Here is a 22,856-nt window from a genome sequence, read left to right as displayed (position 1 = left end):
CAAGAAACCCGGAAGAGCAACGGGCAAGGCCATGCGTGCCAGTCGACATGGCTTTGCGTTCCACTTAGCCCAAGCTAAGAATCTGAAGCAGAGGGCACCATTTCCCCTCCTGCGGCCTCTGTGCATCCATTTTTGGCCTCCCCAGCCCCCAGAACCACTCTGCCGGCCAAAAGCTTTGGTCTTACTTTGCAGTTTCAGTCCGTGGGGCTTGCGAAGGGAAGGCCTGCGCTCAGCTGGTGGGTGGGGACTGGCAAGTGGGTGGGGTGATTTGGGCAGGGCAGCCTCGTGGTCCCATGTGGGCTGGATTAACGGCTTCAGTGGCCTGTATCCTGCCCGTGGGACGTAGTTTGAGGACCCCTGGTATAGGGTCTCCTTCTTGAGCAGGGGGTTGGACTAGAAGACCTCAAAGATCCTTTCCAACCCTTTTATTTTGTTATAAGTTCTGTTATGGGTACACATGTTTAGCATGCTAAATACCTATTGAAACATGCTGATTTACACTGTGATATTATCATACTTACACATTGGATTGTATACCCTGTGAGGAAGACTTGGGTTCTTTTGTCATAGTAATTATCTGATAATTAATACTGGTAAATCAAGCTCAAAAGTTATGATCTTTGGGAAATGACATCCTAGCCATAGATGGTCAGTCAATAGAGCAAATAAGACCTTTCCTTACCTGGGGTTGTTTTCTCTGAGTCTGAATCTTGTCTCCCTCATCATCAAAGGAGCTCAGTTAGATCAAAGACATGAGTGAAAGTGGTGCTTAAAAGAAAACCTCAGAGCTCTCCAGCTTCCTCAGCCCCAATTATTGAAGTATATGAGGCCAAGGTTTCCCCCATGTTCTTACATCAATCTGATGTTTGGGGCTTCAGAGAGAAACCACCAGCAGAACCAACCGAAATCACAGCCTCCGAGGAGTATCTTGGGGTGGACAAAAGGACTTCAGCTGCTGCCCCCCAGAGCTCATTTGGGAATTTACACAATTTCTACTTTGTCTAAAATGAGAAAATATGGGTATTGGCATAAAATTTAATCTATGGAAACTAACAGACTCTGAAAATTGTGGCTGTTAGAACAGACAAAATTTCAATTAAAGACCAATCTTGGATTCTACTACTGACAAATTGTATGAGGAACTAAGGTCTCCCTGTTTCTTGTACAACTGGAGAAGCTAAAAAGATTCCTCCACAAAGAATCTGGGCCTTAGAAGCATTAAAATATGCAGCAATCCTGAAAAATTATAGTAGGCCCTTTATTGGAATAGAATACTTCAGTTGGCATTTGCACATGTTAATCTAATTGCAATAAATTGTAGGGGTGAGATACAGTAATATGATTTATATTGTTTATAGTTTTTAAATTTATTTATTATTTTCCACTTTTATAATACAATCTTGCTAATATTCTGTCTTTAATATTTTAAACAATGTCGAATTAATAAATTATTCTAATGCTTTCATGAGAACAAAATTGGATTTATTAAAATCTAATATTTTGCACTTGATTTGACCCAAATATAACACAGCATTCTTCATTGTGCAAGGTTTTTGAATGCAGCTCAGAATCTGATAAGTCCAGTGAAACTCTGAAGACGAAGCTATGGATTATCAGCTTTTATTTCTGCAGAAAGCAAAAGACTGGATGACCTTTTTGTCTCCCACCTTAACAGAGCAGGCAGAGAGAGAAAAACAGGCATGTGCCAAAAACTTTTCCAAACATCTTATAGCTTGCACAGAACATCATTGGTATAGAAACATAATTTGATATCACATAAATTTCATGATTTTTGTCAGCGCTCTGAAAACCATAGAATGTAGAAGGGAAAAGAAATCCATTTTTTGGAGTATAACTCATAGCTTTGTTAGGGAATGCTGAACAGACATTTTAAGGTACAAGCAAGGCTACTTGGCAGAATCCACATTCTACTTTTCACAAGACGTTACTTTGCTAGGCTAAGCTTGGCAAATTGCCTAGAAGTTTTATCTATGTAGTTGGCACGTTAGGTTACAATGGAGCTTCTCTCAACAGCAATTTAACAAAAGCTGAATTAGGTTACACTCTGTGCAGTGGCGTAGCGTGGGGGGTGCAGGGGGTGCCGGCCGCACCGGGCGCAACATCTGGGGGGGCGCCCTGACTCGCCCCGCGCCGCCCTTTGCCGGACTGTGGCCGCCTCTTTCCGCGCCCGGCTTGGCCTGCGAACTAAGCTCCCCGGCCCCGGCCCGCCCAGGCCCCTCCTGCGCACCGCCTACCTCCCAGCGGAGCCGGCAAGACCCGCCGCGCCGCCCCCGCGGGAGCCGAAGGAGAGCGGCGCTGCGCTCCGTCTGCCCGCGACTGCAACGCCACAGCGTCCTCCTGCTCCGCCTGGAGCGCCCCGGGGAGCCGGCGCCTTCCCGAAGCCCCTGGTGCGCCTCCCACCCCCGCGGCACCTGCTTCCCTTCAGTCGAGCCTTTTCCCGCTGCCCTGTCGAGCTCCTCCTCGGGAGGAAGGCAGGAGGCCAGCATGGAGAGCCTCACTTGACTGATGCCGACCAAGGGGCAGCTGCAGTCGGGCCGCCCTCGGGTTAGGGGGCGCAAATTACTTGCCCCGGGTGCTGACAACCCACGCTACGCCACTGACTCTGTGTATGCTCTAATGCAGTGATGGCAAACCTTTTAGCGACCGAATGCCCAAACCGCAACCCAAAACCCACTTATTTATCTCGGAGTGCCAACACGGCAATTTAACCTGAATAATGAGGTTTTAGTTTAGAAAAACAACTCATACATGATTAACGTCTTTTCTTTGAAAAAAACCCACAATAACAGCGCATTCAATGATACAAACACCTTTTATGGAAAGGTAAACGTTTGCATTTGGCATGCTTTTGATTAAAGTGACTTTTGCTGTTGTATGCATGCTGATAATCTTTCTAACCTTGACTCATACTTTGAGAGTTTGAGAGCAACACATGAAGCACTCAGGTCATCTGTTAGTCCAGGGGTGTCTCTTTTGCAGAGTCAGGGATCCAGAAACTTTCATTCTCGGGGGTGGGTGGGGGGGGTGGGGAAAGTGGTTACCTGCAGGTCTCCTGCTCCTCCCCTCCCCCCAACTACTTTCCCCTTAGCTACTTAATGAGGCTTCTTTGTCTCAAGGAGCAGCAAATGGGGCCAGACAGAGACAGGCAATCCAAGTGTGTTTGGCAGAGAAAGCATACTTCAGCCAAGGCACCCAAACTGCTGCCAATGGTGTGGGCCACAGCTGAGCATGCAAATGGGGCCAGACAGAGACAGGGAGGGTAAGAGAGTAATCTAAGTGTGTGTGTGTGTGTGTGTGTGTGTGTGTGTGTGTGTGTGTTAGAGAAAGCATGCTTCAGCCAGGGCACCCAAACTGGTGTGGCCGACACCTGAGCAGGGAGGCAGGGTGTGTGTGTGTACTTTCATCCTCATTCAAGCAGGGCCTCTTATTTCCTCCCCAGCACAGTTGGGGCATGAAGGCTGCTGCCACCTAAGCACCATGATTGCCCCCTCCCCAGCCAGCCAGCCAGCCCCACCTGACCTGCTCCCTGCCGGCTCCTGCAAAGCCTCGCCATTCTCCTCCTCCTCTTCTTCTTCGTGGGGTCGTCCTCCTCCGCCCAAGTGGCAGTGGGCTCCACAGGACAGGTTTTCATTTCTGCCCTGGGGCAGAAAACTCTGGTGGGCTGGAAGTGAGTGTGAATGGCCTGGCTCTCCAGGGCTTCCTGGGTCAGTTGGAGGCTTCCTTCAGCCTTCAAACAGTTGCAGGGCTTGTTTGGGATTTTTTGCTTCCAGGTTGGTGCAGGAGGCTTTCCAGGGCCAAAATGGGGAAAAAAAACCTGTGCTTTCTGCACCCCATTTTGGCCCTGGAAAGCCTCCTGCACCAACCTGGAAGCAAAAAATAAAAAATAAAACCCCTGCAACTGTTTGAAGGCTGAAGGAAGCCTCCAACTGAGTGAGAAAGCACTGGAGGTCCAGACCATTCACTTCCAGCCCAGCGGACTTTCCTGCACAATGTGAGCACACACACAGACACACACACAAACACACAAACAGACACTGCATACTCATGCATCCCTCGCCCTGGCCCTTGGCAATTTTGAAACCCACCACTGTTAGCAACCCACAAGGAGGGGATACTTTCCTAAGAGCTCACAATTCGGGAATAACTGGGGGAAAACCCTGCGCTTTCCATGCCCCATTTTGGCCCTGGAAAGCCTCCTGCACCAACCTGGAAGCAACTCCCCCCCCAAACCCTGCAACTGTTTGAAGGCTGAAGGAAGCCTCCAACTGAGCCAGGAAGCACTGGGGGGTGGGGGGGGGGAGGCCATTCACACTTCCAGCCTACCGGAGCTTCCTGCACAATGTGAGCCCCCCTCCCCCACTGCATTCTCACGCGTCCCCTGCCTTGGCCCTCCACAAAGGCCCGAAAACCAGATGGCCGGCAGGAGGTGCGCCTGCATGTGGATGCTAGTGGAGCTGGGCTGGGGTGGCTGGTGTGCCAGGAGAGGACGCTCTGCATGCCACAGGTTCCCCATCACAGCTCTAATCCTTTCAATTCCTTTTTCAGATCAATCATGTAAGAGCTTCAGAGACTCTGAGTGATAAAAGCCGATTCCCCTTTTTCCACCAGATGGAGCCAAAAGAAGGATTCCAGTACTCAGCAATTGTCCAGCTGCTCCTCCACTTCAGATGGACCCTGATTGGCCTCTTTGCTTCAGACGCAGAAAAGGGGGAGAATTTCATGAGGATTTTTACTCCTGTGCTTGTCAGGAATGGAATTTGTGTGGTTATATCACAACTGTTCTCAAAGACTGGATATACTGCATACCTCAGGGATTCCCTCTCTAAGTGGAGACAAGTCAACGTCTTTGTTCACTTCATGGAACATGATTCCATTTGGGAGAGAATTCTTCCTTTCCATTTAACATTTATGCGTCTCCCAAGACCCATTGAGGGGAAAGTCTGGATCCTCACAAATTTTGTAGGGTATAAAATAAACAAGCGCAGACTTCTCAAATACATCCATAGTATTTGGGGCTTTGGTTATCTGGGAAAAGAAAGGCCAAAAGATTCTGCCTTTGAACCCTTTTTCTTTGTGGAAGTAAAGATTAAAGATCCTTATTTTCATTGTTCTCTTTCAAAGAATGTCTTTTCTGTCAAAGGCCGCAGAAGATGCACCCATAAAGCCCCACTGGAGACCCAGAGGAAAAGGGACAGATTAAGGATCCAAAATGACTACCACCATTACAGTCTCATGAAGACTCTGGCCCAGGCCCTGAATGCTGCATATTCCTCCAGACCGAGGAGGGGAAGGAAGGAGGGAGAAAAGATCTTGGGGTCTCCAAGGTTGCAGCCATGGCAGGTATGGGGGTCCCGATATGGATCCATTAATCTTAGATCCTTTGGAGGAGGAATCCAGAGGAGAAGGAGGGGAACCATCTCAACAGATCTGGCCAATTTAATTACTCAGGGAATTAATGGTTCCAAAGAGTAGATACCATGGCATTTTTATATTTAGCACTGCTATTGGAAAATGCTATATTCCTTTTAAAATAAATTCCCGTATTTGTGGGTTTGTGATGAGCCTTGTGGAATTCCACGTTCCTTCCGTCCCCATTGCAGGTGGGTCTGTGTGCAGCTGGAGAGGCAGCTAAGCCCCTCTATTCTCCTCCAATGAAAGGGAGCCTGACGTGGATCTGGATGCTTTATTGGGAGAAGAGGGCAGGTGAAACTGAGGAGATGCAAAGAGTGGGAATCAAATAGAAAGACGAGATAGGCAGCATTAACTAATAGCCAGCAAAGAAGCAGCTGGAACCTCTCCAGCGATGCTCCGTGTGAGGGATGGAGGCGTCTCCGGATGACTAGGGGTCTCGGGCACAACGGCTGCTTCCGTCTTCTCCAAAGGCTGACAGAAAAGGGAGTCTGGCTTCAGACCGTTTAGTGAGGCTTATCTGCCCCCGGCCACTAGGTGGGGCTAGAGCAACAACAGCACAACAGTTACCGTATTTTTCAGAATATAAGACGCACCTTTTTCCTTCAAAAAAGAGGCTGAAAATCTGGGTGCGTCTTATACAACGAATACAGCATTTTTTGCCTCACGAAGCCCCGCCCCTTCACCAAAATGGCCGTGCATACCCTTATGGAGGCTTTCAGAGAGCTTCTGGGGGCTGGGGGGGCAGTAAGGAGCACGAAATGGACCCTTTGTGCCCCCCACAACCCCCAGCAGCACTCTATAAGTCTCTATACGGCTATGCATGCAATTTTTTTTGACAAAAAACAAGCTTGTTTTTGAGAAAAACCTGGCATTTTTTTATCAATTTGCCCCCCCCCCCCAGGAACATTCTGCAAGCCCCCCCCCAAGGCTATTTTTAAAAGGGGGGGGGCATTTTCACAAAAACAAGCTGTTTTGGGGAGCTTTGCAGAGTGTAAAAACTTTTTCCCCCTCTTGGAAAGCTCTTTAACTGGTTGATGAGAATTACATTGATCAAGTGCTGTGCCAGCAGAAACAAAGTCTTAGGTGCTGCAGATTGTCAGCGATTTCCTTCTCCAGCACATGGATAAATACACCTTGAAACATCTACCTATCTACCTACTCTTTCTCTCTCCGTCCCTCCCTACTGTATTTCTCTCGCTATCTCTTTTTATTTCTCTCTCTCTATCCCTCTATCTACCTACCCCCCCTCTCTCTATCCCTACCTACCTACTGTATTTCTCTATCTCTATATCTCTCTCTATTTCTCTCTATCTCTATCCCTTTATCTACCTCCCTTCCTCCCTACCTAATTACTCTCTCTCTCTCCCTACCTATTGTATTTCTCTCTCTTTCTCTCCCTCTATCTATCTACCTACTTTTTTAAAAAAAATTACCTCTTCAAATCCTTGGTGCGTCTTATACTCCGGTGCATCGTATACTCCGAAAAATACGGTATATGTTGTGGCATGACAACCGTTATAAATTAGAAGGAGACACTGAGACCATCTAGCCCAACCCCCTCCACTCTGCAGGAATCCCAGTTCAAGCTTCTCTGACTGATGGCTGCTCAGTCTTTGCTCTCAGACAATCCATGAAGAGGAGACTGAACTTCTCTGCTTCACTGGCTCAGCTTTAAAACAGCTCCTCCTTTTATGATATTTTTTTTTCTCTCATTCAGTTAAAATCTCCTCTCTTGTAACTGAATTCACTTTTTCCATGTCTGACACTCTGGAATAAGAGTGAACAGATCTTACACTCGTGTGTAACAGGAGTCAATTATTGAAAGAGGGTTGTATCCAGTGGTGGGATTCAAATCTTTTTACTACTGGTTCTGTGGGCATGGCTTGGTGGTCTTGTGACTGGGTGGGTGTGGCTTAGTGGTCATGTGATTGGGTGGATGTAGCCAACTTGACATCATTCCCGTCAAGAGGTACCTTGCCTGGCCTCTCCTTGCGTCAACAAGATACAATTTCCCTGTCTATTTATTTACTACTAATGAACATCCAAAATACACAATTTAATCCTATGTATATATGCCATATGTGTACATACATATTACAAGGTATAGTCTGTGTATAGGCCCACAAAAAGATACATTATTTACTTTATACACTGTATGTGTATGTACACACACACACACACACACACACCTCTTCTAAAACTATACACATTCAACCTCACTTATTACGTTTGGAAAAACACACCCAGAGTCCACTTTCTGCCACACATTTAACTATCACTTCTGCACATTTGAACATTACACAGGCCTTCAGATGTTCTTCCCTAGCCTGCACATGACTGTTAGAGCCAGGAGATGTCATGGATTGCGTAAAATGTGGCAAAGCTCACTTCACAATGCTCTTGCTTAGCAACCAAAATATTGGGCTCAATTGTCTTAAGTCAAGGAATGTCTCTTCCTTCCTCTGCATGGCAGCCTTGTCCCAGTAAATTCCTTCCCTTTTCTGGCAATTTTCCTCTCTGTTAGAGGCACCAAAATAATCCAGGGGATATTGTTATGTATCACAAGTTTTCCCTCTGGTCCGTTTCACTAGGGGGCGCTCTGCTAAACGCTGATTGGCTGGCTGCTTGACAGCCGGCATATATAAAGGCTGTCAAAGCAGAGCTCAGCTGTTGCCTGTTAGCTAAATGCGCGAAATGTGAATTGCCGCGTTGGCAACCTGTTAGCATTTTGTTAAGTCCTGGCTTGCCTCCGTTTGTCCACCTATGTTCTCCGCAAGATAGAACATTTGGCGACGAAGGTGGGATGCTCAGGAGGAGCCCAGGCAGAGCTGTGAATTCACTAACCACGAGCTGAGTCACTAAGAGCTGAATTCCCTCAGGGGATCACTCGACGAGAGGTCGAGTAAGTCACTTGCCTACGAAGGCTACCTCCGGTTATCAATCAAGGAACGAATTTACCTCAGAAATGGCATCGATGAATACGTTAGCCACTTTCAACGCGACCACAGAGACCTGGGCTTCATACATTTCACGTTTTGAGTGTTTTTTAGAAGCCAACAGCTTTACAGATTTAACTGAACAGCGGAAAAAGGCATGTTTTTTAAATTTATGTAGTACGGAGATGTTTAATTTGGCAGAGACCCTAGTTGCCCCACACTCTGTTCACGAGGTAACCTGGGACGTATTAATGACCAAATTAAAAAATCATTATGCCCCAGCGCTCTCCCGTACAACACGTAGATTTCCTTTTTACCGCAGGGTTCAGCAGGAAGGAGAGTCTATAAACGACTATGTGGCTGCTTTACGAGCCGCAGCTGTTCATTGCAGATTTAAAGACTTAGATGAAGTCCTGACAGATCAGATTGTGGGGGGTGTTAGGGACCTCCGTATAAAGCGCCGCCTGCTGGCCAAACCTGAACTCGACTTACAAACAGCCCTTGACGAAGCCAGGGCTGTAGAGCTGTCAAATAAATCCACAGAAGAAATCCAGAAATTCGCAAAGCCTCTGCCCACAGACAAGACCACTGAGGTTCACCATGACGACGTCCTCGATGACACCGGGGCCATCGGAAATGATGAAGTACATCGTCTACGTGGTGAGCAACTTAAGGGGTGACCGGGTAAGGCTATATCCCGAACAAATTGCCCTGGGTGTGGGGGTAAGCATGATAGGGCGGACTGCCGTTTCAAAAACGCGTCCTGCCTCCGTTGTGGAAAAAGGGGCCATTTGGCAAGAGTTTGTAGGGCAGCTGCGCCTTGTGCCAGCGCCTTAGAAGGGAACTCTCCCAACACCAACCAGGGGTTCAGAAAACCCTCTAATTTAAGCAGGAGCACAGGCTCCAGGAAACAGGACTCCTGTTTTACAGTCAGTGAGGACAGAGATGAGTCTGAAGTAGATCAGATCATCCATGCCCCGAGAGGAAAAATTTTCCTCACAGTTAAGCTAGAGGGCAAACCCTGCCAGATGGAGGTAGATACTGGATCAGCAGTGTCTATCATATCGTGGGCAGGAATTAAGAGACTAGTGCCAGACATCTCCCAAGCAAGATTAACCCCATGACCATTGAAGCTAAGGGATTTTCAGGGAAATCCCATTCCTGTGCTGGGGAAATTTTCTTGTAAGGTGTCATTTAAGCAGTATCATAAGAGGCTCCCTCTTATTGTAGTCAGGGGTCCCAGGCCAAGCTTGTTAGGGCTGGAGTGGTTTGAAGCCCTGGGTCTAGCAATAACCGGCATAGATCAGATTCAGACCACTCCACACCTTGACATATTGATTAAGGAATTTCCCGAAGTTTTTGGGGACGGGTTAGGGAAATACACTGGCACTCCTATTTTGTTCAATTTAGACCCCCAGGTACCACCACGGTGTCTTAAGCCGTGCAGAGTGCCTTTTGCTTTAAAACCCAAAGTAGATGCCGAATTGGACAAGCTATTGGCCCAAGGAGTGTTAGAACCTATTGACCATGCCCGTTGGGAAACTCCCATTGTCATACCAGTGAAGCATGATGGGTCTGTGCGCATCTGTGGGGACTGTAAATGCACGCTTAACCACGCATTGTAACAGAGCGCATACCCTGTGCCAGTGGTGCAGCATTTGCTGCACTCTCTGGGTCAGGGAACCATATTTGCAAAGCTCGATCTGGCTCAGGTGTATCAGCAGTTGCCTGTGGATGAGGCAACTGCTGAAGCCCAGACAATAGTCACCCATATGGGCGCGTTCAAGTGCAACCGCTTACAGTTTGGGATTAGCGTAGCGCCTGGGCTATTTCAAAACTTGATGGAAAGGCTTCTACAAGGGATACCAGGCGTCGTGCCTTACTTTGACGACGTCCTGGTATCAGCCCGTTCCCTGTCACACCTTATGGCCCGTTTGCGAACTGTACTTCAGCGTTTCCGTGGTGCTGGTTTAAAACTGAAGACTACCAAGTGCCAAATTGCAGTTCCCCAAGTTGAATTTTTGGGATTTTTAGTAGATAAAAAAGGGATCCATCCGACCCCTGAGAAGGTGCGGGCGATTAATCAGCCCCCCCCCCCCCCCCGACAAACAAAGCCGAGCTTCAAGCCTTTTTGGGTCTGCTCAATTTTTACAATATTTTTCTGCCTCACAAGGCGTCTGTGGTGGAGCCCCTCCTCCGATTGCTAGACCGATCAGCTAAATGGTTTTGGGGGGAAAAGGAAGCCACAGCTTTTGAAAATGTCAAGAAGTTTTTAACCTCTGAGACTGTTTTGCACCAGTACAGTGAGTCCCTCCCGGTGATCCTGACTTGTGACGCGTCTCCCTATGGGGTCGGAGCAGTCTTAAGCCATCGTCTGCAGTCCAGGCTAGAAGCACCGGTGGCGTTTTTCTCCCGCACCCTGTCTTCACCCGAAAGAAACTATAGCCAACTCGATCGGGAAGAGTAGAACAACCTAGAGACTTACCTGATCTTCCCCGTGAACTTCCAGCGGTGATAGAGTCGGGCAGGGAAAGGCCCGAGTCTTTGAGAACCATGGCCACTAACCCCGAAGCAGAAGTCACTCTGCGGAGATCTGGGCGGGTCCGTCGCAGACCGGGGTATTTGCAAGACTACGCATGCGCGCTCTAAGTGTGAAGGAGTGTTATGTATCACAAGTTTTCCCTCTGGTCCGTTTCACTAGGGGGCGCTGTGCTAAACGCTGATTGGCTGCCTGCTTGACAGCCGGCATATATAAAGGCTGTCAAAGCAGAGCTCAGCTGTTGCCTGTTAGCTAAATGCGCAAAATGTGAATTGCCGCGTTGGCAACCTGTTAGCAATAAATTGTTAGCATTTTGTTAAGTCCTGGCTCGCCTCCGTTTGTCCACCTATGTTCTCCGCAAGATAGAACAGATATAATGTCTCCAGCTGGAGCAGGGGGTGGACTAGATGGTTTCAAGGTCCCTTCTGACCCTACTAGAGCAGGGCTTGGACTAGAAAATGACCTCCAAGATCCCTTCCAGCCCTTTCAAACATTGTTCTGCTGTTTGAGTCTTCTGAAGCCATGGTTTGTGTCCTTCCTCTCATTTTCCCTCTTTCCCTCCCTCCTGCCCTCTCTTCCTCCCTCCATGTATCTATTGACCCATCCATCCAACTATATCTCATTCACTTCCTCCTCCCTCTCTTCACTTCCCTCTCTTTCTTTCGCTTCCTTCCATAACTCCCTCTTTCTTTCTCTCTCTCTCTCCTTTCCTTTATTTTCCTTTCTTTTTCCTTTTCTTTCATCTCTCTCTCCCTCTCTCTCTTATTACCCCTTCCTTTCCTCCTTCCAAAGCTAGGAGATCCACCTGAAACAAAAACTCCTTTGGATGAAACCGCCCATTTTACACACACACACACACACACACACACACTCTTCCAACCAGCTCTGCGCCTCGCCTCATTGTTTGATTTTAGTGGTGGGCTGGTGGCCGAAGTCCTTTCCAAGCACCTGGCAGCATCGCTCGCATCCCAGGAAAGCCCGGCTGATTAACTTATTGGGACGCGTTTCGATCGGTGCCTCTTCCTCGCAGGCAAGCTTCTCTCTCTGGAGCAGGCAGAGAAGGGGGACTTGCAGGGATAAGATTGTGAGTTTGTGTGCGTGTGTGTGTGTGTGAGTGAGAGAGAGAGAGAAAGAGAGAGAGAGAGAGAGTAAGAGCAAGAGAGAGGGGGGAAAGAAAAAGAGAGTGAGAGTGAGGAATCAGAAGCTCTTCACCCTTGTGGGCCGCCTGGGAGGAGGTGGAAATGAGGCGAGGGCCTCTCCCCATTTCCTCTGGATCTCCCTCCCTCTTCCCCAAGTTTTTCTTTCCTCCCATCCATTCTCTCCCCCACTCCTGAGAGCAAGGCGGCGCTGCTTTGCCTGGGAGTTTTCTGGGCCCTGGAAGGGGGTGGGTTCCCCAGAACTTCTTTCCGAGAAGCGTCATTCTGAAATCCGCGTTGGAGGGCATGTGCGTGGGGTGTCCAATGAGGGGCTTTTAGCTGGAGGCACCTCTGGCCAGGGGGAAAATTGGAGTGGCTTGGGTGAGTCAGGAGGGACAATTGAAATCTGTTGGCTGAGCTGGTCAATCCACCACCCCCCGTTGGGCCTGGCCGAACTTTCCTCCCTCCCTCTGTTCACCGCGGAGCTGCTGCAACCTCTCCCCCAACACGCTGCCCAGTTATAGGCCCAGCCTGACCTTCCCTGCAGTATTTGGGGGGGGGGGGGGGTGTTCCTCTGTTTGGGGGTAGAATTTGGCTGCAGAAACACAAGGTGGGCAGCCTTGGAGGGCCTGTTCACCCTTCCCCTTTTCCTCTCAGCCCTGCAAAACCAGGAATCTCCCCCCCCTCCAAGCAACAACTGAGACTGTGCAGGGGGGAGGAGGGGGGGCAAGAGAAGAAGATCTGAAAGACCCCAATTCCGCAGCAAGAGGAGTTTCTGCAATGGGGAGGGGGAGGGGGTAGCCCCATCTTCCAAAGGCCTTTTAGTCATAATTGCCATCAGAGCAGATGTTGGGGAGGGGGTCAAGGAGGAAAGGGGTCCCCTGACTCTCCCTCAGACCCGAAGGAAGGAAGGTGGGAGGGAGGGAGGGAGGGAGGGGAGGAAGGAAGGAAGGAAGGAAGGAAGGAAGGAAGGGGAAAGGGGAAGGGGAAGGGGAAGGGAGGGATGGGAAAGGAAATGGAAAAGAAGGAAAGGATAAAAAACGGAGGGAATGGGAAGGGAAGGATAAAGGAAAAGAGAAAGGAAAGGAAAGAGGGAAACGGTGAAGAATGGCCCCTGCTGGAGTGGTCAGGAGCAGCCTGAGGTGGGCATTCGGGAGCAGACCAAGACAAACAGGAGGCCACGGCAAAGACAGGCAAACAGGCTGGGCTGCGTGGCCACGTGGTCGAGGCAAGGGAGCCAAACAGCAGCTGCAGCAGTGACTCTAAGGCCCCAGCCAAGGCGTGCGAGGCAAGTAGTGGTGGGGAGAGACGTGGCCAAGCAGAATTTTTACTATTGGTTCATTCAAACCAGGCCGGACCGTCTGAATCCCACCACTGGCTGTATCCTCCCTTCCCCAACCGAGAGATTGTTTCAATTGGAAAAGGGGCTCCCAGACTCCTCTTGATCTTCAGCTCTTCTCCTTGTTGTCTTTCCTCAAGGCTAAAAGCAGCTCCTTTCAACTCTTCTTTGGCTTCATTGTCCTTCCCTGAAGTTCACGTAGATTGTGTGCAAATTCTCCTCCACGTGTGATGCCTGCAAGGGGACCTGGTCCTTGAGTTGGGGTCTCCCCAAACCAGAACGTTCACTTCCTCAGATTCTTATGGCTGCATTTGCCTTCTTTCCAAGGACATCTCCCGGCTGACTCAGATTCTGTTTCCAGTTAACTTCTATTTTGAGATCATTTTCACAAACATACATATCAAGTTTGTTATCCCTCATCTTTTTTCCAGTCCATCATTCATGTTCTTATATGAGGCTCGATTGTTAGTCAAGTCCTAGTTGCTAAAAATGAGATACTTTTCTTCTGCTTTTTACTTATGAACCCTTCTCTTTGTGCTAATCATAAATATTGTTTCTTGAAACTTGATATTCCTCTTATAAAATTTTATTTTATTCAAAAAGGTAAAATACAAGTTTTGGAAAATAAAACTATTACAAAGACAAAACAAAACTAGATAAAACATTAAAAACAGAGAAAGACATGCATATTGTCTCCCCAATTGAATACAATACAGCAATAATAGTTTCTCCCACTTGCAAAATAGGCCCACAATTATAAACTATATATCTACTGGACTTGTCATCTATCTGCTGTATATAAAGATCATAGTTAACAGGCAATCCAACAATAAAGTTAAATTTCAAAACTTCAAAATTGTCGGTTATCTGCTATTGTATTTAACTCACAGAAAATTTCTACCACAGACCAACACAATCATTACCTCTGATCCATCCATAAACTGTCCAGGGTTAAACATCTTTGTTTCATTCTTATAATAAAAATACATTTCCTTAAAATTTTAATTAGGATCTTTCCCAACAACTGCTTTCCATTCCCCAAAGTTATAGGACCTCCTGTAAATGGAAAAACAACGGCTCTTAAGACTTGTTTTCCAGTTAAATATGACAAGTCCATTCCCCAATCTCCCTCAATCTTTTTGAAAGAATCCATTTCCTCAGTCCTCCGTTCTGTCCACTTTGAGTCTTCAGGGTCCATGGCCTCTCCAGCCATCTCCAAGCAGCCTCCCTTCAAAGCAGACTCCTCCTTCAGGGATGCCAGCAGCAAATTAAATTCTAGTCCATCCATCCAATCCATCCTATTCAACAATTGTTGCTTGCTTCTGATTATCTCCTTTAAGTTGATTTAAAGCCATTGTTATTTTATCAAACTTTTAAAATGAAGTTTCAAATAAGGCTTCTAAGTTGAAAGACTTTATATTCTTTAAATCACATCAAATTAGCTTAGTCTAAGATCCTATTAATTACCGTATTAATGACAACATAGAATAATTGTTGACCAAAGGCAAATTTGTATCCATCACTTTTAGGTTTCATAAGAAAGATTAAAAAGGGTTAAAAATTATTTGAGTATCATTTTGAAGACAGTTTTTATCTACTTAGTTATCATACCATCCACCCCTCAGGTTTCTAATCCTATCACAAAATTATTTCTGAGTCCTTTAGTGAAATCCAGTTCTATCACCAGAGTTCCCATAATCTATTTAGGAAGTGTAATGATGTGTGAGAATGATTTTTGGGATGAGGGGAAGAGAGGCTGCCTAGGGAAGGATCAGATAAGAGGGGAGAATCCTGCAGCTGCATAATTGGAGAGAAAGAAACTCAGGATCCTCACTAACTTTTCAGACTGAGAAAAGAGCTGGTGGGAGATTTGTTCTTTCAGATCTGCAAAAAAAATAATAATAATGTCGTATTACAATCAAGTAGAATTAGCACATTTAGAGATGTTTTCCATCAGGATGACCAGGGAGAAGATTAGCCTGACAACTTTCTTCATGATCAACCCATGCTTTCTGGGAAACCTGTTGTTCTCAAAGAGTTTATGGATCATCTTTTATTTCTCTGTTCATTTTATTTGCCATTTGCTCTAGAACGTTCCCTATAATTGACCAATTGTGTCGATTACATTTTCTTTATATTTTGTCACTAAATGATTGACAAATTTTTCTCAAACTTTTTCATTCACTTATGAAGAGACTGGCAGTATTTGTATCCTATTTAACCATATTTGGAGATTAGACAATTGTAGAAGAAAGATTCAATGTGGGATAAGAAACAAAGTTTTCTGCTTTTCAAATTCCTGGATGTTCCCATTCTAGTTTCATCCCTTTCTGGAGAAGAATGAATTTTGGAATATTTCTAACTGGAAACTCTACTTGGACCAAAATGGAGAGATAAAAGCAGATCTGTACATTTCGGGCTTCTTGGTTCTCCCCAAGAAGGATGTTGTGGAAGAGACTCTGGCATATTTTCAAAAAGAGAGACTTTCTATCAAAGAAGATGCTCTTTCAGGGCTAAAGTTGCTTAATAAGGTGAGATAAATTTTGGTGTTTTTTCTCTGTTTTCCAAAGCCTGAGGTCCCATTTCAAGTGGGCAAAGCCTAGAGTCTCCAGGATGGTTGGCTTTCCATGCCAGTTGTTGTCATCTAATGGAAGTTCTTCAACAGACGGGACCTAAGTGGAGGGGCTTTGCTATGTTTTATGGAAATCTTTCAAGATCTTACTGGTCAGAGGTTTCTTTCTTCATCACAGTTTTATTTTGTTATTGAAAAATCTAATGGAATAGAAATTTCCTAAATGTTTTACAATAAATTTTATTCTCAGTTTTAATATGAATATATCATCATATGTATATCTTTTTTCAATTCTATCTCTGCTGACTTTATTAAGTAGAAAAATACTTTATTGTAATGTTAAATGCCAAAAGCAAAGAGAGGAACTGCATGAAGAATCTGCCAGTAGTTAGTTATACCTCCTGCATCTTCTTAGTAGTAGTCAGGTATTTCATATTTACTTACGTGAAGACCAGAGGTTGTTTGGCTAATGTCAGTGTCTATCTCTATTTTCCATGAATGTTGTCTATTAACACATTTTCTTTGGCATTCTTCATTTTTCTGCTCAGTCCCTGCCTCAGTCCAACTGTGCAGAAAATTGTCATCCTGGATTTGTCAAGAGGGCTCGAGAAGGAGAGCCAGTTTGCTGCTATGACTGCGTTCCTTGTCCAGAGGGGACCTTCTCCACTCAGGAAGGTGGGTCTCACTGAGGAAAATGGGAGGCTTTGTGGAACTGGATCCATTCAGAACATTTTCATGAAAGTGCAAGTTAAAAGACACAAGCTCACCTTTTTAAATTTTTAATATGCACAATTTCTTATCTAAAAGGAAGTAAATCAAAAAGTCTTTCAAGGAGGAGCTGGGAGGAGCTGGGAGGAGGGGGTGGCAGTCTGGGCAAGCTTTACTAATAGCAGAGGAAACATCTCTCCTGCTTTCTAGTCTGGATATGTGCTGCTAAGTTCCCCTTTCTAAGAAGATCTGAGTTCTTTGAAACTTGATGAATTGTTTTAGGTCCACCTTCTGAAAGATCTTGCAATTCACTGTAAATTGCATCCTCCTCTTGAGGATCACTGAGAAGGTGTCACTGGTCCATAATGTGGTGCTGTGGATAGTTATGGGGGGAACTCATTGCACAAATATTCTGCCAGTCATGTAGATCAATTAATCAATCAGAGTAGAGCTGGAAAGGACCTTGGAGGTCTTCTAGTGCTACCCCCTGCTCAAGCAGGAGACCTGATACCATTTCAGACAAGTTACTGTCCAGTCTCTTCTTAAAAAACATCCAATGTTGAAGCACCCACAACTTCTGGAGGCCAGATGTTCCACTGGTTAATTGTTGTCACTGTTAGGAAATTTCTCCTGAATTCCATATAGCTTCCAGATGTTACAAGATACTGTAGGTATCCTCTAAATCCAGTATATTTATTGTTATGTGGCACGACTCTAAATACTTGTATAAAAAGATGATATGATTCATTATTAAACTGTAGTAGCTTCCTATGAATTGCATTACACATTACACCAGAAATAATTAATACCCTAGGACTTTCCTCAACTTCATATACCTAGCTACTTTAAAAAAAAATTACATCCTTCTTATGCTATTTTTAATGAAAAATAAAAGGAACGAAATATTAAAGAAAATTGATTTTTGGTTTCTCAGATGCAGAAAAATGCACCAAGTGTCCAGATGACAAATATCCAAATGAGGCCAGAGTCCAATGTATCCCCAAAGTTATAGCCTTCCTGTCTTATGAAGAACATCTGGGCATCATCCTGGTCTCTTTTGCCCTGCTCTTGTTCCTAACTACAGTCCTTGTTTTAATCATCTTCATTAAATACGGAGAAACTCCCATTGTCAAAGCCAACAATCGGGACCTCTCCTACATCCTCCTGGTCTCCCTTCTGATTTGCTTCTTGTCTCCTTCTCTCTTCATTGGTCAACCAAGGAAAGCCACCTGCCTTCTCCGACAAATGGTTTTCAGCATCATCTTCTCAGTTGCTGTTTCTTCTCTCTTGGCCAAAACCATCACGGTAGTGCTGGCTTTCCTGGCCACAAAACCAGGAAATCGGGTGAAGAGATGGTTGGGGAAGAGCTTGGCCAATTCCATCATCCTTTCTTCTTCTGCAGTCCAAATTGTCACCTGCTCCATCTGGCTGGGAGTTTTTCCCCCCTTCCCTGACTCTGACCTCCACTCCCAGCATGGAGAGATCATCCTGCAATGCAATGAAGGGGCTGTTGTCATGTTCTACGTCACCCTCAGCTACATGGGCTTCCTGGCTGCCATCTGCTTCACGGTGGCTTTCCTGGCCAGGAATCTGCCTGGGGCCTTCAATGAAGCCAAGCTGATCACCTTCAGCATGCTGGTCTTCTGCAGTGTCTGGGTGACTTTTGTGCCCACCTACCTGAGCACCAAAGGGAAATACATGGTGGCTGTTCAGGTCTTCTCCATCCTGGCCTCCAGTGCTGGTCTGCTGGGCTGCATCTTCATCCCCAAGTGCTACATTATCCTTCTGAGGCCAGACCTGAACACAAAGGAGCATCTCACAGCCAGAATAAATATAAAAGCATGAGATATAATACCATTATGATATTGGAAGAATTGTTAAAGTTTATTTTATTTGAAAGGAGATATTCTTTCCATTTAGATTGTATGCAGGAGTCAAAGAAAATATTTATATGTTTCAAAGTAGGAAATTATTGAATTGTTTTAGCTCCCTTCCCTTTCAACTTAATAAACCTTGCTGAAAGTCATTCAGAGGAATTTGCTGTACAGCAACAGCTACTGAATTTGACACCTTTAAAAATAATTCAGGCACTTGTTCCTACAATTAATTTTTGTGTGTGTGTTTGTGTATGAGAGAGAGAGAGAGACAGAGAGAGACAGAGACAGAGAGAGGGGGGAGGCAGGAGGAAGCTGTGGGAACCAAGAACCAGCATGGGTGGCTGATCCTCTCCCTGAGAATGCCAGAATGATGTGAAATGCCATGTTTGACTGGCTGTCAGCTGGGGAGGGAAATCGAATATAGAATTCTTTCTTGATTTCCTGATAAAACCTCCTTTGCAGAAAGTGTTCAGCAGAACAGCTGTCTGGGATTTCAGTTTGTGATTGTTTTTATTTTGGTATAAACTTCACACCAAAATAATAAAAACAAAGTAAATTAAAAAAAATGTGTAAAATTTCCACTGTATTTTTTTTCTTTGATCAACCAGAGAATTAAAACAGCTGTTTTCACACCCTTTAATTTTCCACTCTACAATTTCTACCTAAAGCATTTTCTCTGCTCTTCTTCCATGCTTGTCTTGTCAATGAAGGGCTGGAGAAGATGGCCAGAGAAAGGGGACCTTGAGACTCTCCCCAGGAGGAGGTTGGAGGGATCCTGTCTAAAGGCAGCTGCATCATTGACCAGGTCACAAACCTTCAATGCTGCATAATATCCATCCAGGTCCAAGAAGGGGCTGAATTAGGGGGTGGGGGACTTTGAGGTTTCTAGGATGAGGCACCCATGGAAGCTCTTCTGCTCCCCATCACACAGATTGCTGATCAGTTGGTAATCAGTGTTTAGGACTATGAATGGCTCCTAATTGGGAATAGGATCCCTTTGCAATTTCATTTTAAGGAGGTAAGAAAAGATCTGATGGATCAGAAGAAGGTCAGTCTAAGATTCACAGGGACCACACAGAAGTCTCTGGTTCTCCAACAAGCAGAAGAAGGCAGAGACTTATGGCTTTGCTCAACATGGAACAGACATTTTTGCACAATTTCACTTTCTTCCATCACACATCACAATATTGGACACTCGGACATCTCACACTCTAGGAATCCCCAATTCTGGTATCCCAAATTAATCTGAGAAAATATTTCCAACTTTCACAGCCCCATTCAATAAGAACTAAGGTGGGACTGGAACTCAGGAGTCTCCTGGTGATTGGCTCCAAGTCGCCCCTTTGGCTTTTATTTGATGGTAAATAAATGTAAAAACATGAGATATAACACCATTATGATATTGGAAGAATTGTTAATGTTTCTTTTATTTGAAAGGAGATATTCTTTCCACTTAGATAGTAGGCAGGAGCCAAAGAAAATCAAATCGACTTGTTTCAGAATGAGAAATGATTGAATGGCTGTACTTCTTGTATCTCCCTATTCAACCCAATAAATCTTGCTAAAGAGAACTCTGGGAAAGTCATTCAGAGGAATGTAATATTCAGCAACTACCAATGACCCAGACACCTTATGAAAAATAATTGAGGCACTTGTTCCTACTGACAGAAACTAAAGGTTCGTGTATGTGAGAGAGAGAGAGTAAGATCATAAGAGGTAAGATGAGAGCTGTAGGAGCCCTGCTCTAACCGTGTTGTTGGATCATCTCCATGAGAAGCCTTGGAATGGCAGAATGACCTGGAATGCAGGGATTGATCTGCTCTCCATCACTATTATGTCCTCCTTTCTTGATTTCCTGATAAAACCCCTTTCACAGAAAGCATCAACCGGAACAGCTGTCTGAGGTTTCACTTTGGGTTTGTTATTATTTCCCTATCTACCTTTTAGAAATCCCCACTTTTTCCTTCCTCATCCAGAGAATGAAAATAGCAACATCTAATCTGTCCCTTTAAATTCCCACTCTTTCATTTGTCCATAAAGCCTTTCCCTCCTTCTATTCCGAGTAGGCTTCTGTGTATGAAGGGCTGGAGAAGACTCCCAGAGGAAAAAGCCCTTGAGACTCTCTCCGGGAGGAGATTGAAGGGATCCTTTTAGACCAAAAGCTCTGGATTGGGGCATGACCATTGAATGCCACCTATTCATCCAGGTCAAGAAGAGGAGGGGGAGGAAAGGGGGGAATTACAAATCCAGGTTTCTAGCAAGAGGCACCCATGGAAAGTCTTCTGCTTTCCAACCACAGAGATTGTGGATGAATCAGGAGTCATCCTGGGGTTTCAGAATGGCTTCTGGTTGCCACTTGGATCCCTTTGCAAATTCCATTTTAAGCAGATAAAAAAGGTTTGATGGATCAGACCAAGGTCAATCTAAACTCCACGCTGACCCCCCAGATGCCTCTGATCTGCCCACAAGCGGGAGGGGGAGGGACGTATCACTTGGCCCAACATGGAACCAGGTAGGAGTGGGATTCAGCCAGTTCCGGTTGTGAATTGTAGGAGCAGTTCAGCGAACAGGCCGAATTACCCGGGCCTGGCTCCGCCCTCCCCTCCCCTCCCTGAGAAAATGACCTGTCTCAAGATCCCATGGACCACTTGGGCTCAGGCAGTGGAATTCCCCGCTGATTCCCACTCTACGCAAAGCGAAGGAATCGCAGAAAGGCTGCCGAGTCCACAATGGGGCTTCCTCGAACTTCGGTATTGGGAGGGTCCAGAAAGAAGGAGGACCAATGGGAACTCTCCCTTCTGCAGCGTCATCGGTCTCCGGGCAGAGTCTCCCTTGACTTCCCCAGTGCAGGAGAGCGTTTCAAGCAGAGAAGAAGCCCCAGTTGGTTCTTCAGGCCAAGATCCCCTCTCCCACTTTCCCCGCCTCTCTCTCTGCACAACTGGATCTCCTCCTTCGGGTGAAGCCCCAAAGGACTCTGCCCAGAGACCGATGACGCTCAAGCAGGGAGAATTCCCATTGGTGCTGCTACTGGTTCTGGCCCCTTTCACCTCCAAAGATCAACACTTCCTCCCACCCACCCCCCTGCACAATTCAGAACCACCGATTTCATTTCAGAGATGAAGGTTTCTGCCGTGGAGGAGAAGGTTTCTGCGCTGGAGGAGAAGAGGGCAGGCGCACCGCATAGCCAGGGAGGACTTGGGGGTCACAGAAAGCCCCCAATCCAAAGGGAAGCTACGGAAAGCTCTCAGCTAAACCAGGAAGAGGCGGAGAGGCTCCTCAGGGATCTAATCCCAGCTTCCCCCCACCCACCCCTTCCCGGGGGAATCCTCCGCTGGGCTCTCTCTGAAAAGGCACCGCAGAAGAAAAATGCCATTTCCTTCCTTCAAACACGTGTCTCTCCTGCTCAGAACGTATGGAGGAAGCAGCCCCTTCCGATTTCCCACCCGTCAACCCCGATTGTGTCGGGATCTCCCTCTTTCTTTCTGTGGCTCAGGAAGATCCCCGTTTCCTTGCAAAACAGCCCCGAATGAAGATCCCAGAATAAAGTTTGGCACTTTCTCCTCCGTTTTCCGCTCCTTTCTTCGGAGAACTTCGATACCCTTGCGATAAAGGTCTCCTCCGATATCCACGATTTCCCTCTTCTCCTGATAAGTCTCATTCCTTCCTTCTTTGCCAGTTGTGGTTGATGCAGCCAATGGCGGGGGGGGATCTGGCAGCCCCTGTTAGTTTCTCAAACTGATCTCCCCCCACCCCCATGCATTCCTTCCCAGGTCCTTTTGGCTGGAGGGACAGAGAGGAGCCAATGCCTGGCTTTTCCAGAGGTGTCTGTGGATGGAAGCCTCCCTGGGGCTTTCTATGCCCCTTGACAAGCTCCTCTTCAATGTAAGTTTTCTGGCCATGAAAAAGAGCGTTGAGTGTGTTAGTTCAAGGCCAGTTTGACATTCCTTTGAAAGACTCTTTGAATCTTGTGCTGCACAAAAGGTCCGTTTATATTGGGAAGGAAAGTTGGGTTCTGCCAGCTAGAATGTTTCTGATTCGGCCATTACTAAGTCAGTTACAGGTTTTTTTTTTAATGCTCCAGATGATAATGAGGCTCTTAGAGCCAGACTTTTTCTGTTTTTACTACTTTTATTCATTTTTCAACACTAGACGGATGCCCTGCCTGGTTGATGCTCTCAGGACAAACCATATAAAGCATATCCCATCCTCATTCTGATACTGTGAAGTCTGCTCTTCTCTGTATCCTTAACCACAGATAATAAGATTTGTACTGTTCATGGGATGAGTCAAATGTACAGAAACATAAGCGAGGGCGC

The 22,856-nt window shown here is 46.1% G+C and overlaps 1 protein-coding gene across 1 annotated transcript in view; it reads left to right on the top strand.

Moving 5' to 3' along the window:
- Positions 1 to 8,969: 8,969 nt before the first annotated feature.
- Positions 8,970 to 22,856, top strand: part of LOC309392694 (vomeronasal type-2 receptor 26-like) — a gene marked incomplete at both ends in the record, with an annotated part of 59,236 nt that continues 45,349 nt past the window's right edge. Inside the window, 2 exons of the mRNA XM_081954123.1 lie at positions 8,970 to 9,053; positions 16,504 to 16,630. Of these exons, the coding sequence (XP_081810249.1) occupies positions 8,970 to 9,053; positions 16,504 to 16,630 (211 nt within the window). The remainder of the gene's footprint in view (positions 9,054 to 16,503; positions 16,631 to 22,856) is intronic.

Source organism: Natrix helvetica, assembly GCF_964273705.1.
Source record: "Natrix helvetica genome assembly, chromosome: 5".
Lineage (NCBI taxonomy): Eukaryota > Metazoa > Chordata > Lepidosauria > Squamata > Natricidae > Natrix > Natrix helvetica.
This window is presented reverse-complemented; position numbering and strand designations above follow the sequence as displayed.